The sequence below is a fragment of the Zootoca vivipara genome, chromosome 12 (genome assembly GCF_963506605.1).
Source record: "Zootoca vivipara chromosome 12, rZooViv1.1, whole genome shotgun sequence".
Classification (NCBI taxonomy): Eukaryota; Metazoa; Chordata; class Lepidosauria; order Squamata; family Lacertidae; genus Zootoca; species Zootoca vivipara.
This window is the reverse complement of record NC_083287.1, coordinates 11779168-11798066: the sequence shown is the minus strand read 5'-3', so window position 1 is coordinate 11798066 and position 18899 is coordinate 11779168. Positions and strand designations below refer to the sequence as shown.

The following is an 18899-nucleotide window of genomic DNA, read 5'->3' as shown; positions in this document are numbered from 1 at the left end:
AACCATTGGATACAACTTTCTGCCATGTCCATGCCTGCACCTTGATGTGTCAGCCCTTCGAAGGCTTCTTGCTTTTTACTAAAAATGTCTGCATGGATAAAGTTCTGAAGCCTACATACTAAGGGCGAGTTGGCCTTGGTTTGGCTGGCACAGCCAGTTTACTCAAGAAAGTTTACTCTCAGAAGTTAACTCCCAAATGCCTCCACCAAGTGTCTCCAGCAACCATCAGCAACTGGACTATGTGTCTTTTATGAACAAAAGGGAGCTTTTGTGAGCCAAGGGTTTTAACAAAACCCGTGTGTCTCATTCAAAAGAAGCTCTTACAGACCCTCAGATCCCCCTAGTGCAGGCATGTTCAAAGTCTGTTTTGGGGGCCTAATCTGGCCCGCCAGTTGGTTTAATCTGGCCCCTGTGGCAATTTATTTCCTGGGGTAAAATCTTAAAAAAAACCCTCAACAACTTTGATGCTAAAGAAAGTTCAACAACTTCATTTCATCAAATCTGGCCCTCTTTGAAAAAAGTTTGGATCCCACTGCCCTTGTGCCTCAAGAGGACCTTTAAAAGAAATCAAAATTCTTAAGAAGACACTTCCTGCAGCTTGCAAACTTCAGACTGACTGGAACTGGCTGCAAATTATAACATAGACATTGGAGATTTGTGGAGTCAGGGTGGGATCCTGCCATCCTCCACTCTCCTCTCCCAATTGCCCTCTGTCTCCAGGGCTTGCTCCTGTGAAAACACCAGGGCCACAGGAATAAGATATGTACTGTGTTTGTGGGTTCATGGGTGTTTTGAAAGCAAGTGTTCTGTTGCTATCCTCATGCCGCAAATACTACAAACTGCTGGCCTCTGTTTTAAAAACCAAGCACATTCATAGGACAACCTCTGCTTACTTCTCTGTTCTGTCTGTGGTTGGAACAACAGTGACTCCTTGTGGAAATGCTCAGCAGTTAATAGGATTTTTAGATTTTTCTGCATGCATATTGTGCTGACTTTCAAGTACACTAACGCTTCGGAAGCTGAACAATTCGGAACCCGAATGCCGACAACCTGGAAGTGAATGCTTACGTTTTCAAACAATTTCCGGCTTCCGAAGCGCGTTTTTCGTTTCCCCCCATTAACTTTGCAGCCAGCCCCATTGATCCTCGGTTTTTGAACTTTTCGGAAGCCAAACGGTCTTCCGGAACGAATTAAGTTTGAAAACCGAGGTTCCAGTGTATTAACTTTATTAATAGGAGCCGAACTAAAATGCAAGCATTGTAAACACTCTGGGCTTTTGCTGCACTGCACGTGAATTGCAGCAGATGTGATGTGTGTGTTGAGCTTTAGTCCGCTTTTGTATTTTCATTCTTTTATGTTAGAGAAGAAACTGGCCTGTGAACACACAGGTCCCTTTTGGGGGGCTGATAGCAGTAGAGAAGGCAGCATGGTTATCATTTATGCACACGGGGAATCCTCCAATAGCTTGCCTATCGGCTCCATAGGGCTGATCACAACCAGTGCCTGCTTGCTCCCTCCTGATACCTGCAAAGCACAGAATCATAGAATTGTGAAGTTGGAAGGGTCATCTAGTCCAACCCCCTGTAATGCAGGAATCTTTTGCCCACAGATGAGATGACATCTTACTAAACATAGTTTGCTGCTGCTGTGACCTCCTTTGTATATTTTAATTCAGGAATTGCCATTCTTGTTTCATTGAACTATTTCTTTTAGCCTGGCTCAAACTAGCTTGGTTAATAACAAAGGTGATCCGCAATCAATTTGTGTGCTCCTCCAGATCTGTTGTAGGTGGTGTATTCGGAGTCATGTTCTGGACACAATAATAGTGCGTTGGGGTGGGGGGAAGGTAATCTGTTTTCTTAATTGTTCTGCAATGCTTCCCGAGTGCCGGCACATTATTGCCCCCCCTCCAGGGGCTGTAGTGCAAGAAAAGTGGAACAACCCACCCACTCTTGAACATTGTGGTATGAAAAGCAATGGGATTTCAGCAGGAAGTTACAGAACATGCACTGATTGGAATGACCGCTCTCCACATCAAACGGAGGGTGCCCTTTGCGTGCCCACATGCAGCACCCTGAGATCCTACGTGACTCCCGGCAGAGCGCTCCTGAACCGCCTCCCCAATTTGCGAACCTTGAGGTTCCCGCCAAACCTCAGTTCAAATAACCAATCACGACTGGGGAGGCGGAGCCATGGGAGGAGACCAGGTAAGGGTCTGGCTCCCAGTACATTTCCGAGCACAATTCAAAGTGTTGGTGCTGACCTGTTGTTGTTGTTTAGTCGTTTAGTCGTGTCCGACTCTTCGTGACCCCATGGACCATAGCACGCCAGGCACTCCTGTCTTGCACTGCCTCCCGCAGTTTGGTCACCCTCCCAGTACATTTCCGAGCACAATTCAAAGTGTTGGTGCTGACCTATAAAGCCCTAAACGGCCTCGGTCCAGTATACCTGAAGGAGAGTCTTCACCTCCATCGCTCTGCCCGGACACTGAGGTCCAGTGCTGAGGGCCTTCTGGCGGTTCCCTCGCTGCGAGAAGTCAAGTTACAGGGAACCAGGCAGAGGGCCTTCTCGGTAGTGGCGCCTGCCCTGTGGAACGCCCTCCCACCAGATGTCAAAAAGAAAAACAACTACCAGACTTTTAGAGGACATCTGAAGGCAGCCCTGTTTAGGGAAGCTTTTAATCTTTAAGAAATTAGTGTATTTTAATATTTCTGTTGGAAGCTGCCCAGAGTGGCTGGGGAAACCCAGCCAGATGGGCGGGGTATAAATAATAATAATAATAATAATAATAATAATAATAATAATAATAATAAAGCATAAAGGGGGTGGAGCCTACCTGGGAGCTCTCAGTTAGCTCCAGAACTTCACCCGCCCTAACCTCCCTTCGTTTAGGGCTTTTATTGCAGGTTAACTTCTTCTTTGCAGGTATGGGGGCGCTGCTGCGGTCTTATGATGATTGCTGTTAAGGGATTTTCCCTGCATTGGCAGGTTTCACCTTTCCCGTAGCAAAATGTCACAACTTTGGCGATTTTAGGCCTTGGGCGGAATCCTTTAGTCTATCTTCCCTAAATGGGAGGGGGGGCGCATGACCTCCCTGTGGCAGCAATCCCAGGGTTCCCCGTTAAATGGGTTGTGTTGAGGGGAGTCACTGGCCACACACTGAAAGGTTGTCAGTGTTGCGGTGAAATGGGGGGGCGGGCTCTCTGCTTAAACATACATCTTCTAGAGCCAGCCCAATCCCCAGACAGATTGGTTAACCCTGATGTTTCCCACTTCCCCGGCCGGGGACTGGGAGGGATATAAGCCCAATGCCTAAGCCAAGTTCTTCCTACATCTGAAAGTTTAATAAAGTAGCCAATTTTAATCCCATAGCACGTTGCCACGAGTCATTATTCCACCCGGGTGTCGCCTGGGGTTGGGGGTTGGGGTCTCTGCCTGGGCACGCAAATGGATCACCCTAAAACTTTTGCAGGCCTAAGTAGTATTGAAAGCAGGATTATGTGGGGCTGTGCTTGTGGCACGAATGAGCACAAAGAATCACAAAAGTGCCACAAAAAGGACATTTGGAGAGGGGGATTATCAGAGCCTTGTGGAACTCTTAAAGATGAACAAACTGGACAAAAGGTGATGCCGCTCTCTTATCCTTTGGCAAGATCCCAGAACTTTAAGTGGATTACACATGCAATCGCAAAAAGCTTTTTTTTGTCAGTCCTGTTTCGGTGAGCAGTCGCCACACAACATCCACACATACCTGCCAACTTGCTGTCCGAGAAATAAGGGACTGGGCCGGAAGTAGCAGACCGGAAGTAGCGCTGCCACCATTTTGGAAATGGGCGGAGCATGCTCAGAAGTGACTTTTGATGCTGCTTTGCCCAGTTCCAAAATGGCCACCGCACCAGAAGTCGCACTGCAGCTATTTTGGAACTGGGCAGAGCAGCATCAAAAGTCACTTCTGAGCATGCTCCGCCCAGTTTCAAAATGGCCGTCGCGCCAGGATAAACCGGGGGGGAACAAAAAAACCCCCGTTTTTTCAGCTAGGAACAGCTGGAAAAATGGGGATTTCCCGGGGAATACGGGAGACTTGGCAGCTATGCATCCACATAACCCACCACATGCCATGTTTTGCTTTAACATGTTTATAAGCAATGGTGTTATATCTGGAATGTTTCCTAAAACCTGACATTTAAAAACTGCCTACAAGTTGTAGAATTAGATATGCCTGCCAAGACAAGAGTCACTTAGGTCACCTCTTGAGCTGTTTGCTCAAATGTTAGTCATCCCAAGGCTATTTGTAATAAGCGTCCGTGGAAAATGGTGTGATCTTCCCAATTTGGCTCCTAGGCACCCACATACTCTCCAAATTGGAGCGTGTGTCCCCCAGTGTCTGGGCACACCATTGGAAGGACAAACTGTTTTTAACGCCCACCCCTTTCTTATTCTGATTCAAACTTCACCAAATCTGGTGCAAACACCGTACCAAATCCTGAAGCCTTGAGATAATGCAGCTGCAGAAGGGTGTGCAGAAAGTAAATCTAGGCCAAAGAACTCCACCCACCCTTTTACAAAACAGAAGAATTAGCTGGAAAAATGGAATTCAAATGTTATTTAAACGAATGTAATTAGAACCCTTTTTTTTAAAAAAAAGCAAAAACAACCCACAACCCTGCCAATATATTCTGTAATGCTTCCTGTTCCTTCATAGCTACACTGTCAAGGAAATAAACAACTACAGTCATACCTCGGTTTAAGTACGCCTCGGTTTGAGTATTTTCAGTTTAAGTACTCCGCGGACCCGTCTGGAACGGATTAATCCACTTTCCATTACTTTCAATGGGAAAGTTCGCTTCAGGTTAAGTACGCTTCAGGTTAAGTACGGACTTCCGGAACCAATTACACTCATACTTCGGGTTAAGTACGCTTCAGGTTGAGTACTCCGCGGACCCGTCTGGAACAGATTAATCCACTTTCCATTACTTTCAATGGGAAAGTTCGCTTCAGGTTAAGTACAGACTTCCAGAACCAATTGTGTTTGTAAACCGAGGTACCACTGTATCTGACTTTTAGAAGACATCTGAAGGCAGCCCTGTATCAGGAAGTTTTTAATGTTTGATGTTTTATTATGTTTTATGTATGTTGAAAGCCCCGCAGAATGGCAGGGGCAACCCAGTCAGGTACAAGTATTTAATTAATTAATTAATTATTACATTATTATTATCATTATTATTATTAATATTATTGTGCCTTGTTTGTAGATTGTAGGGCCTAACTGAAGCACTGCCGGCGCTGCAGCAAGTAAACACCGGTGGAATCCTGCTGCAAGCAGAATTTCACTCACAATGTACAGTGGTACCCTGGTTCTCAAACTTATTCTGTTCCGGAAGTCTGTTCCAAAACCAAAGCGTTCCAAAACCAAGGCATGCTTTCCCATAGAAAGTAATGCAAAACAGATTAATCCGTTCCAGACTTTTAAAGACAACCCCTAAAACAGCAATTTAACATGTATTTTACTATTTAACGAGACCATTGAGCCATAAAAGGAAAGCAATAATCAATGTACTGTACTATAAAATAATTTAGACAGTATTGTAGATGATAAAAATTAAAAGTAACTTTTTTTTTCTTACCTGCAGTGTTGATAGTCGTTGTTTGGATGGGGGGGCTTCTATCCATTTCTGCAGTCACACAATCAGTAGCTGAACTGGGTTCCACACAGTCGCAGAAACAAATGAACCAAAAAACACCACACAAACAAAAATGTGAAATAAATAGCAAAAACAAAAGCACCAAACTTAATCTGTTCTGGAAGTCTGTTTGACTTCTGAAATGTTCAAAAACCAAGGTGCAGCGTCTGATTGGTGCAGGCGCCCTGGAAACAGTAGCCAACAACCGCATCGGACATTTGGCTTCCAAAAAACGTTTGGAAACTGGAACACTTACTTCTGGGTTTTTGGTGTTTGAGAAACAAGGCATTTGAGAACCAAGGTACCACTGTAATAGCAAAGCCTTAGTTAGCATCTGACACAGTCCTTTATGTATAAGGGCCCAAGGCTTGACAAGGCTTTAAAACAGGGATGAAGAATCTATGGATGTGGTTTGACTCCAATTCACATCTGCCCAGCCAGCATAACCAATAGCCAGAGATTCTGAAAGCACCATCTGGAGGGCTCTCTATCCCTGATTTAAAGTCTTAAATATGTTATTCCTATCAGGTATTTTAAGTAGAGACGCATGTGCTTAAATTGCTCGACAACAGGGGTTGTTTTCATTGAACAATCTCAAAATGTCACCTGAAGTGAGACTTTAATGCTAACTTAATTGGGTAAAATGAAGCCTCGTTAGCTGATTAAAAGAAATTTATCCGTTTAATATTCCCACTTCATCGTTTTGGAGAGCAGGCGGCGCTGCACTTTCCTCGAACATCATAAAACCTAATTGGAAACATGCATTCTGTAAGAAATCTTTTAAATGTGCTTCAAATAATGTGTATGGCTTTGATTTGAGAATGGTCTTGGCAGCCACATGCTGAGGAAACCGTTCCTTTCTTGGTGGCCTTCAGTGTGTACGGAGAAGCTGGATCTAATTATTTGATTTGCTTAGACTTAGATTTATATTTATTGGCTGCTTTCCCACCCAAATAGCGCCACAAAAGTGGCTTGCAACAAAATAGTTGAGGCTCCAATCCTGTACCAATCCTGTACCCACTTAACGAGGGAGTAAGTAAGGAGGGAATTTAACAGCCAGGGCCAGCCCTACCATTAGGCAGAATGAGGCAGCTGCCTCAGGTGGGAGGTCCTGTGGGGTAGCGGTAAAAGTGTTAGAAGGCAGAACCGGATGTGTTGCATGGTCTGTCTTGGGTCCGCTAAGTTAATTTGCTGTCTTCTGGTGTTCAGGAGGACAATATCCCATCAGCAGTGTTGGTAAGATTCCTGACACCCTAAATCAGGCATCCCCAAACTTTGGCCCTCCAGATGTTTTGGCCTACAACTCCCATGATCCCTAGCTAACAGGACCAGTGGTCGGGGAAGATGGGAATTGTAGTCCAAAACATCTGGAGGGCCGAAGTTTGGGGATGCCTGCCCTAAATGAAGGCATTTTGTCATATACCTCAAACATAAAATATATAATGGGCCATCCTGGTTCACAGTCTGAGCATCACAATTGAGTAAGCCCTATCCCATCGAACCGCCAGCTGCACTTCTAACGGAGGTGGCAGATCAAGCAGGGCCTCATCCAAAGACCTTAGTGCAGGCATAGGCAAACTCGGCCCCCCAGATGTTTTGGGACTACAACTCCCATCATCCCTAGCTAACAGGACCAGTGGTCAGGGATGATGGGAATTGTAGTCCCAAAAGATCTGGAGGGCTGAGTTTACCTATGCTTGCCTTAGCGGGAAGGCAAGGTCATGTGGAAGAAGGCAGTCCTTTAAATATCCTGGTCCCAAATGGATTAGAGCTTTAAAGATAAAAAAACATAATAATAAAACAATTATTATTTCTACCCTGCCCATCTGGCTGGGTTTCCCCAGCCACTCTGGGCGGCTTTCGACAGAACATCAAAAACACAATATAAACACCAATGCTTAAAAACTTTACTAAACAGGGCGGCCTTCAGATGTCTTCTAACTGTCAGGTAGTTGTTTGTTTCCTTGACATCTGAAGGGAGGGCGTTCCACAGGGCGGGCGCCACTACTGAGAAGGCCCCCTGCCTGCTTCCCTGTAACCTCATTAACATAGACCTAGGAGTCAGTGCTGAGCAGATGGGATTCATTTGTTTCTGATAATTGCCGCCTTCACAATTTTAAATAAAGCCAGGATTCTAGACATCAAAGCAAATACCACAGAATTCTGGACTGGGCTCAGTCATCGCTCACAAAGGACCAGCACTATCTCTCTGTTGTTATGTCTTTTCTTTGCCTGTGTTGCTTTTGGAAACGGAGACAGAAGCTTCTGAGGGGCCGCTCCAGATGTTCTTTTTATGGTGCGTTCCTGATTATTTGCGCTGATAATAGCATTAGTGTGGTTGTACGCAATCTTGCTTTCAGTGTTGTTTGCACCTGTTAACGTTTTGGGAAGGACCTACCGCTCTGTTTCCAGTTGATGAATGGCCCTGCTGAAATCCTTATTAAACCATAAATGTTCTGGGTTTTTTTGTCCCACATTTGTCGTACTATAGCACAAGGGTGCCCTTCCAGATGGCAACAACGTGACAATGTCGGAAGAGCACCACAGAACAATTAACAAAGCTGAATGATGTGTAGATGGACCGGTATACAGTGGTACCTCGGTTCTTGAACGTCTCCGTTGATGAACATTTCAGGACCCAAACGCCGAAAACCGGGAAGTAAATGCTTACGTTTTTGAGTGCGCTTCGGAAGTCAAACGGCTTCCGCTGCGTGTTTTTCAATTTTCTCAATTGCATTTGCAGCCAGCCCTTTGTGCCTTGGTTTTCGAACGTTTCGGAACTCGAATGGTCTTCTGGAACAGATTGCGTCCGAGAACCGAGGCACCACTGCAATCCCATAATGAATGCACTATTTTTGCACCATCTGTATCTGATCTCCACCAATCACGTATCTGAAGGGCAATAATAATAATAATAATAATAATAATAATAATAATAATAATAATAATTTATTATTTATACCCCGCACATCTGGCTGGGTTTCCCCAGCCACTCTTGGCGGCTTCCAACAGAAATATTAAAATACACTAATTTCTTAAAGGTTAAAAGCTTCCCTAAATAGGGCTGCCTTCAGATGTCCTCTAAAAGTCTGGTGGTAGTTTTTCTTTTTGACATCTGGTGGGAGGGCATTCCACAGGGCGGGTGCCACTACCAAGAAGGCCCTCTGCCTGGTTCCCTGTCACATGCAAGATGGAGCAAGCTTGTTTTCTGCTGCTCCAGAGGTTAGGACCCAAACCATTGCTTCAAATTACAAGAAAGGAGATTCTAACTAAGCACTAGGAGGGACTTTCTGACAGAAAGAGCTGTTCAAGAGACTGCCTTGGAAGGTGATGGACTCTCCTTCATTGGAGAGAAATGCAAAACAGAAAGAGAAAAGGGTGTTCGCAAGAGTAGGTTGCTGGGAAAATATTCTGACAGATTACTGAAGCATAGTTGCCGATAATGAGATGCTCCCCATCACAGATTGTTTAATACTAGCACAAATGCTCTCAAGTTTTTCCATGTACTTTTAAATTTCAGAACTCAGCCCATTAATAAAAAGGAAAAAAGTTATGAAAATAGCAAATCTTCAAATATGTTTATTATTTGAAATCTAGGCCAGCCTTGAGTTTTTTGGAGTCAAAGAGGTTGATGGTAAAACAATATTTCACAACCCATATTTTTAGGGTGTATTGAAGTGAAGTGGAATATTTCCCACAGTTTGCTGGGTGGAAATTGCTTTGGTGGTTGTTCAGATGGGGCTCATATACTTTGTCTCCAAACATTTTTCTTGCACAATTCTAAGTGTGCTTTAATTTGCTCCCAGAGTTGTCGTCATCGCTATGGTACAAGTTACTAGAGAGAGGGCCTTTGCCAAGTTACATAACTGACATCTGTAAGCACAGATTTTCAGCAACAGATTTATGAACTGTTCATACATTAAAAAAACCCAATTTGCTGAAATATGTCCAGATTTTGTGAAATCCCAATATGCAAAAGAAAATTAAGCAAATTTAACCACATTTGTGCACTTTTTTGCATACATGTTTTGTAAATTCATGACGTAGCCTCTCTTTCTTCCTCCTTACTGGTGACCCCAATCTAAGTTACACTGACATCCAGCTGGAACCAATGGAAAATTATTTAACTCAGGGGTTGCCAATCTGGTGCCCAGAGGCATCCGTCAGCGCTTTCAGTGGTGCCCTTAAACGGGTGCCTCAGACTTAGCTTTCATTTTTTTTTTTAAAAAGTCTCTAGAAAGAAAATTATGGGGTGAAATGTACGGGTATCTTCGAGGTGATTTCTGTGAAATGAAAGTGAATGTGGTGTGGATACTTGGATATTTTCTCCTGTAGCTTTAAGACAGACGCTGTGGGTATGCTGTGCCGCAATCAGGACCAGCCAGGCACAGCTGACATCAGAATAAACATAAGGCATCACTCTCATTTTCATAACAGCCATTTTGTGATGGGTACCCCCAGCCACTGGAGTAGCAAGCGGTCCGCCCGGGGTGCCACCCTGGAGGGTGGGTGACACTCGGTGCGCGCCCCCCCCCACGACTCCCAAGCCAAGCAGCGTCGCTTCAGCGTCGGTTTTGGGAGGCTGAGACTCGAGAGGGCATCAGAGGGAGGGAAGTTTGTAATGATTAATGCTTTATTATGTTTTTATATGTGTTGGAAGCCACCGAGAGTGGCTGGGGCAACCCAGCTAGATGGGCAGGGTACAAATACACCACCACCACCACTACTACTACAAATTTTTGAAATTCCTTCCTTATATTTTCAGCCAGTTGTGCCCAGAAGGAAGTTACTGTAGCTTAGAGAGAGAGAGAACACACTTTGCCCCATCAACATATGCAAGACGTTCTTTTTTAAAATAAAAAAATTATCTTTATTTTTCTGCACAACAGAGTAAAAGCTCTCGATAGCACCTCCCCCCCTTCCTCTTTACACCAGCATTGTCCAGTATTATAACTGAGGCTGAGACAATTCTACTGAACTCTTATTTCAGTGGAACAAAAGGTGTGCGATGGATTTATTTGGGTTAATTTGCCCATGAGGAGCTATAACATTTAATGAAAGGCAGCTGTGCTAAAGCACTTTCGGTTTGGCATCCCCAAAGATGATAATAAGGACAATTCTGCAAAAGCTGGTTTAATTTGGTGCAATCAGCAGGAAGGAAAAAGGGTCGGCTGGAAGAGTACATGCGACGAACAACTAATGAGTCTTAAAGATTGTATTATTTTGGCAAAGTTGAAACGCTGTCGACTAATGAAGTCATCCTATTAGGCTTTGGATGTAAAAATATAGATATCTATAACTCATGCCTCGGTGAGAAAAACGTAGCTGCTACTGAGCGGAATGTAGTTTTTAGCCAATTAAAATGCAGCATAGGTTTTGCCAAGCCATGTGTTTATCTGCCAAGAGTATATGAGGGTATGTATGAGTTGCATATTTTCTTGCAGCTCTGTTCCTGGGGCCAAGTGGAACGCCTTGACCTCCTCTTCCACAGCAGGAGTCCCACCGTTAAACTATCATGAACTGGCAGACATATGGCAACTTATCTCTGCACCTCTTGTCAAACCACTTGCCAGTGGCCACCCCCGACAACGTGGCACAATTTTCCAGTTTCCCACCATCAGGCTGAGTGGTGATCTCCGTTTCCCAGTTCTTGAAGCGAATGCTGGTACTTGTCATGTCCACCCATCTCCCTTCGGCGGCCATATCGTTGATGCCGAGCCAGATCTCTGACTGAGCCCCGATGCTCTTTCTCATGTAGTCGTACAGAGCGTCGTTTTCATCTCCTGTCTGAGGAGTGCTGAGGGTGCCGCCTTGAGAAATGCAATCTTCGCTGGCTTCGTGATAGGTCTTCGCACTGGGAAAAGCCAGGAAACACTTCAGGTTGACCTTGGTGCCTTTCAGACAAACTAGCGAGAGACAAAAAGGGGAGGATATGGGGCGGGGAGACAGTGTCGTCAGAAAAGGAACCATGTGCTTTGGAGTACAATACAGTGGTACCTTGGTCCCTGAACGGCTTAGCTCCCGAACAAATCATCTCCCAAATGTCGCAAACCCAGAAGTGTTCCAGTTTGCGGACGTTTTTTGGAAGCCGTTTCAGCTGTCGGCGTTGTTTATGGGGCCAATCAGAAGCCGCGCCTTGGTTTGCAAATGTTTTGGAAGTCAAACGGACTTCCAGAACGGACTGAGTTCGGGAACCAAGGTACCACTGTACTAGCTCTGCTCGATGTATCTGCAAGGAAGGCATTTCTTGCCCTTTCCATTAGAGCAGGCTTTCCCAAACTTGGGTCTCCAGCTTTTTTTGAACTACAATTCCCACCATCCCAGTGTTGCTAGCTAGGGTTGATGGTAGTTGTAGTCCCAAAACAACCAAGTTTGAGAAACACTGCATTAGACTTAACAAAAGGATGCTGAGAGCAGGGGCGGACCTACATTTTGGGGGGGGGGGCTGAAGCTTGAACTGTTATGGGGGCTCCTTCGCAACCAGCGATGAGGTCCGGGCAACCGCTGTCATCTTCTTCAATGGGGTTGTTCCACAACATTTCACTAAACCCTTATGGCATCTGTGCTACTGACTCTCAAACTTTGGGATTGTTGACAACAAAAAAGTAATCATTTTGAATCATGCGACTCAAATTAGGTCTACTGGACCTTAAAGTTTTAAGCAATGTCGCTTCTGGGACCCCCCCCCCTAGAATTACGACTCATTAGTTTCAAAGCAGATCTGCCCCTGGATGAGAGTCTTGGAATCACAGCTGTCCTTGTGAATGGTAGTCAGTGCTGGTTAGCTCTCCGAGTTTTGGGCAGGCCTTGGAGAAGAGTCCTTCAGCTGGCCACCTTTCTTGAATGGGTCCTTCTTCTCCACACTGCTGCTACTGCCCTATTCCTTTGGACCTAAACCACACAACCAGGCAGAGGGAGAAGATGATGTGATTCAAAGGTTGCTCCTCCTCGGTCTGCTCATTCCTCAGTCACTCAGCAGGGAGAGGAACAGGCATCAACATGAATGTGGGATTCAGAGGGATCTAGGGACCGGCCCCGGTCCATCTGAAGAGGTGCAGTCCTCAGCATGTGCCATACGATGTTAGTGACCCCTGGGGCACTACAGAGGGGGTGATACATGCAGGGACAATGTGGATCATTTGAGCCTGCTCTCTGGTAAACAAAGAATGGAGGACACAGCATATCACACATGTTTAGAGCACTAATTGGGAGGAAAGACAATGCAAGCTGCAAAATTATTTTCAGCTGTTTGCATATGTTGCTTTGAACCAGGCACCCCCAAACTGCGGCCCTCCAGATGTTTCAGCCTATAACTCCCATGATCCCTAGCTAAAAGGACCAGTGGTTGGGGAAGATGGGAATTGTAGTCCAATACATCTGGAGGGCCGGAGTTTGGGGATACCTGATTTGAACAATGCTGTACACTTCGCTCCTAGAGCGAGGATAATAACATTAAGCATTTGTCTACGAAAGCTCTTGTGTTTCCTCCCCGCTTGCAAGCTGGTTTCGGAGGTTAGATGCCTGATCGGCAGAGGCTGACAGTAAGGAAGTGGACAAGCAGAGTCTTCTAAAATGCTGGAGTGGTTTTGTTTTCTAACCACTCTCCCTTTCCATGTCTGCAACCAGGCAGGGTGTGAGGATGCAGCAACAGAACAAATCAGTACACCTGAGCTTTAGCATAATGGGAAACTAGTTAGTACAAACTATGGTGTTTCATATCGTAGTTTACAATCCAGATTTATTGATCCCAAACAAACTATGGTTACTGAACAGTCCATGTTAATGTACTGGAAATACAAACAAACCACGTTTTAGCTAACACATCACGGCTTAATGTTATGTCACGAATAGCCTTATTTCACAAAGTGAGGCCATTTTGTGGCGTATGGAAAATTATAGGTCATTGGGTTTTGTACCTGTTTGAAGCGCTTGCTTTTCCTTTAGCAAAGTCACCTCCTGGGAGATATTCTCTAACTGCTCCTTCAGGTCTTCAAACATTTTGAGGCTTACAACATCTGCAGAGCAAACGAAGAGATTGATGATCATGTCTGCCTACACGGAATGAATGGAATCACATTTGTGAATGGAACCAGAACTTCTTCCCTCATTGGCAGTACAACAAAGAGTACAATGAACAAAGAAGAAAGCAGCGTATTATGCAGCGTTTGTTACGAAGAGTTTGCAATAGATGGAACTGGCAATTTGTAACGGGTCCATGCAGTAAAACGTCCCACCTCTTTGCTGCGCCTCACTCCCATGGAATTTGGTTAGAAATTGGTATTCCTAGCAACTTTTCAACATTCCCTACTCTTTCTTTCATTTCCTACTACTTTATATGCTTTCCCTCTTTTTTATCAATATGCTTTATATTTGTAGCACAATGCCCTCATCTAAGTATGCTCTGTTTCAATAATGCGGGTGGCGCTGTGGTCTAAACCACTGAGCCTCTTGGGCTTGCGAATCAGAAGGTTGGCGGTTTGAATCCACGTGACGGGGTGAGCTCCCGTTGCTCTGTCCCAGTTCCTGCCAACCTAGCAGTTTGAAAGCACACCAGTGCAAATAGATAAATAGGTATCACCACGATGGGCAGGTAAACAGTGTTTCCATGTACTCTGGCTTGCACCACGATGTTCCGCTGCGCCGCAAGCAATTTAGTCATGCTGGCCACATGACCCGGAAAACTGTCTGCGGACAAACGCTGGCTCCTTCAGCCTGAAGCGAGATGAGTGCCGCAACCCCATAGTCGCCTTTGACTGGACTTAACCGTCCAGGGGTCCTTTTCATTTTTTTACCTTCAATAATGCTGCATTATGTTTTGTTGTTGTTGTTGGGATCTGTCTGTGCCTCCTAAAACTGCTGGAGAATTACAGCACCTGCTTTGGAGGCAGAGACCAGAAAGATGCCATCCAAACTGTCTTAGGAACTCCACTCCAGATTTGTGTAGGGTTTACTCCAGGCATCCCCAAACTGCAGCCCTCCAAATGTTTTGGCCTACAACTCCCATGATCCCTAGCTAACAGGACCAGTGGTCGGGGAAGATGGGAATTGTAGTCCAAAACATCTGGAGGGCCGACGTTTGGGGATGCCTGGTTTACTCCTTAGCCTCTTCTTCTCCCGAAGATGTCCCACAGGGCAGCGGGTATGTTTTGTTCAATTAAGTACAGTGGTACCTCGGTTTTCGAACATAATCCGTTCTGGAAGTCAGTTCAAGTTCCGAAACATTCAAAAACTGAAAGTGGAAGCCTCAATATGGAAACCTCAAAACAGAACCAGTGTTTCCTGTTTGACGTCTGAGGCACATTTGAAAACCAAAGCACTTGCTTCCAGGTTTTCGGCATTCCGAGTTCCGAAATGTTCGACTATGGAGGCGTTTCGAAAACCGAGGTACCACTGTATTCTGCATCATGGTCCCTTCCGACTCTACCATTCCATGATGCTATGACTGCGACATGATCCTCGCTCTTCTTTCTTGTGGTTCTTCATCTTTAACCTGGACTTGGACCAGACAGCTTTTCAAAACAGAAGACTACACTCTGCAAAGCAGGTCACAGGCCCTCGCTAGTTAGCAATGCGATTTGCACATATTGTGCATGAGCTTATTTAAACACGCACTGGTTGTGATCTGAGGGCTCTGCCACAAAGCCAGAAAAAAAATCTGCCTTGATCTCTTCCAGTCTGCCATGCAATACTGCAAAACCCAATTTAGATGATATACAGTCATACCTGGAAGCAGCCCAGAGTGGCTGGGGCAACCCAGTCAGATGGGCTGGGCACAATTATTATTATTATTATTATTATTATTATTATTATTATTATTATTATTATTATATTGGTGGTTCCCAACTAGTGGCCCCAAGGACCCCAGCGGGTCTGCATAACCCACCCAGGGGGGTCCATGGCACCATTCACATAACAAAAACTACCATAGATATATTGAAATTTTCGAAAGTAGGAGGCCCACGACTGGCTTTTGAAAAACAGGGGGTCTGTCAAAAAAAGGAGGTTATTTATGTATGCCACTACTGCAGCCCGTGTTTTGCTAGCCCCAAAATGGAAAACGAGCAAAGTCCCAACCAAAGAAGAATGGCAACTTAAACTGGTGGAAAACGCTACAACTTGCAGATTTAATATATAGGAAAAAGAGAACAAGAATAACATACGTTCAAAGAAGACTGGAAAATGCTTACTGAATATCTGGGTGAAAATTGTGTACATTTAAAAACGCTGGTAGCATTAAGATACATTCCATAGTGTAAATAAGTTTTGATGGATGGAACAACGGATTACCGAATGGTTTAGTTCATGTAAAACATGCAGGTATGCAAAATGAGCCATGGAAAGAGAAGAAGGGAAGTCATTGATTTAAGGTTGTTTAAATGAATATTTTGAAATGTGAATTAGAAATATTTAATAAAAATTATGGTAAAAAAGAAAAAAGGGGGTCTGCAGTACTTAGCTAATTGAAAACCACTGGGCTAGATAGCGTGGATAAGGGGAATGGGGTGATAATAGTGTTACTGTTTCTTGACCTTTTAATAAACCGTTTGGAGAGTCATTTCAACACAGGAAAGGATGAAGTTGACAGCAGGGCACAGGTGACACCCATTTACACATGCAGCTTTTGCTAAACTGTACAAACTCATAGCGGGAAAAACACCATTAAATGTATGTGTATATGTATATATATATAAACAGACACACACTGGGGAGCTCTCCTTCTGGTTCTCTTACCTTTCTCTGGCTTTTTCTTGGGTCTGATGTTCTGCTGAGTTGTCAATTGTACCACAGAAAAGAGGCACACCAGAAGGCAAACTCCTCGGAGCTCCATCGTTCTCCGGCTGCTGTTCTCAAAGGGAGTGGAGGAGCTGAAGTGAATTTGAGCTGCCCTGAGTCAAGCTTCTTAACATGGGCTTTAACCAAAAAGGTCTGGCCAAGAAACAAGTTCCAGATTATTCGGTAAGCAACGCAGGGACTGGAGCTTATTTTACAGATTGTTGGGAGAGATCCAGCATCCTAAGAGCTTTCAGACTCTCCCATAAACACAGAGGGGAGTAGAATGGGATTTTTTTTTAAAGGTCTTGTACAAACTTGCAGATGAAATAACTTAAGAAGGAAATGTTCATTTCCAATGGATTTATTCGGCCTCCGAAAGTATGCAGCCAACTTTTTTTCCTGAACAGCCTAACAGCCAAGGTTGCCAACTTTTCAGTCTGCCATGCTTTTCAGTCACCAACTTGGATGGTTTTCAAAGAGGATTGGACAAATTCCTGGAGGGCAAAGCTATCAGTGGCTATGCCCTGCCTCCATGGACGGAGGCAGTAATGTTTCTGGATATTAGTTTCTGGAAACTACAGGAGAGAGGGCTCAGGTCTTGCTTGCTGGCTTCCCAGCAAGCAATAACTTTGGTTGATTAGGAATTGCAATTCTTAAGGGCTGCGTTATTATGAAATTTAAATCTTATCTCTTAAAATGGAGATTCTATCCATACTCAAGAGCTGGTTTATATATACAGGCATGATATCAAACTTTAAACTTATGCTTACCTGCATTCATTCGTAGGAAGTAACATGCGAACCAGAAGCAAGCACTTACCTGGTTAGAAAAGATTGCCCAAATCTGAATATTAATCTCTTGGCGACTTGAAATGCTAACTCAGTTACATTTAATTAGGTACAACTTGTCTCCTGCCTCCGATGCTAGATCTGAATATGCAGAGATCTGGTGGCACTGCTGTTTGTGTAAACCAGCCTTGAATTGTGATATGTATTTCAAAGGTTCATATTCCAGCTGGGAGTTATGATGGCCCCATAGGAGGAAAATTCTAAGGATTGGTTCATGTTACCCTCCTAATTGGGGGACCCAGGTGGCGCTGTGGGCTAAACCACTGAGCTTAGGTCTTGCTGATCAGAAGGTCGGCGGTTCAAATCCCTGTGATGGGGTGAGCTCCCGTTGCTTGGTCCCAGCTCCTGCCAACCTAGCAGTTTGAAAGCACGTCAAAATGCAAGTAGATAAGTAGAAACCGCTACAGTGGGAAGGTAAACGGCGTTTCCATGTGCTGCTCTAGTTTGCCAGAAGCGGCTTTGTCATGCTGGCCACATGACCTGGAAGCTGTACGCCGGCTCCCTCGGCCTAGAATGCGAGATGAGCGCGCAACCCCAGAGTCGGTCACGACTGGACCTAATGGTCAGGGGTCCCTTTACCTTTACCCTCCTAATGGGGAGAAAATGAACTGCAAGAGCTTGGAATATGTGATTTGGGACACACTAACTAGCTACCTTGAAAAATGAGCAAAAATGAGCAAGAGCAAAGATTTTGAAAGAATAAATAACCAACTGCTGCTCTTGAACAAGTTTTTTTTTTAATGTGGTGTTGACCTGCATTTCAGCTCCCACTGTTTTGGTTTAGAAGAATGCTTCTACAGCTGACACAAGAAATATTTTGCAACCACCAGATAGGCTATTTCTTATACTCTCTTAAGCTCCGAGGAGTTGTCGAAATCCTTGGTTTATTCCACGAGGCTTTTAGAGCAAAAGCAATGAAATGTTTCTGGGACAAACACCGAGCTCTTTGCTCCACATGTGTTTCCTGTTATTGCTCCACTGGACACATGACAATGAAAACGTGGCGATAAATGCGCAGCAACACATGGAAATTTCCACCAGCCATAATGGCAACAGCTGCCATGGCAAAAGCCTGTTCAAGAATCAGACAGGAATTCCGCTTGGGCGTGCGGGCTGTTGCCTGTCTGGAGCAACATGCCTTGATGTATTTCTGTGCCAGGCAGTGCATCTTGCCAACAAAGTGGGCACACCTCTCCTGGCAGTGCGGAACAGACAGTTCACCTCTGAGCCATTTAGCTTTGAGTGCAGTTCTTTAAACCGGAGCACAAATCATTCTGGTGTCTTTTCCTGGGCCTGTAAGTCCCCTCTCCCGTGCACAATCAGTCCTTTGTCATTTATCAGTTATTTTGAGGCAGGAGCAAACTGGTTTTTGCCATTAACAAATCCACCCTGGATCATTGTATTGTGTCGGTCCAATCTGCAGAAATATGTATTAATCTAAGCAGAGGGGAACCGTTTACAATGTTTATTGACTTGAGGGGAACTGTTTACAATGTTTATTGACTTGAAAGAGGCTTTCAATTCCGTTTCAAGAAAGATACGGTGGGATTAAACTAGGATAGACATCTACGGGCTAAAGTTTTCTTATTCGTGTCTT

General features: G+C 44.6%; 1 protein-coding gene across 1 annotated transcript; it reads right to left on the bottom strand.

Annotated features, from left to right (window-relative positions):
* Positions 1-10522: 10522 nt before the first annotated feature.
* Positions 10523-16658, bottom strand: CLEC3B (C-type lectin domain family 3 member B). Its single transcript, XM_035130070.2, has 3 exons — positions 16413-16658; positions 13598-13696; positions 10523-11587 (listed from the first exon to the last, which is right to left on the bottom strand). The coding sequence occupies exons 1-3, from the start codon at positions 16507-16509 to the stop codon at positions 11187-11189; spliced, it is 597 nt and encodes a 198-aa protein (XP_034985961.2). The 5' UTR covers positions 16510-16658; the 3' UTR covers positions 10523-11186.
* Positions 16659-18899: the final 2241 nt, after the last annotated feature.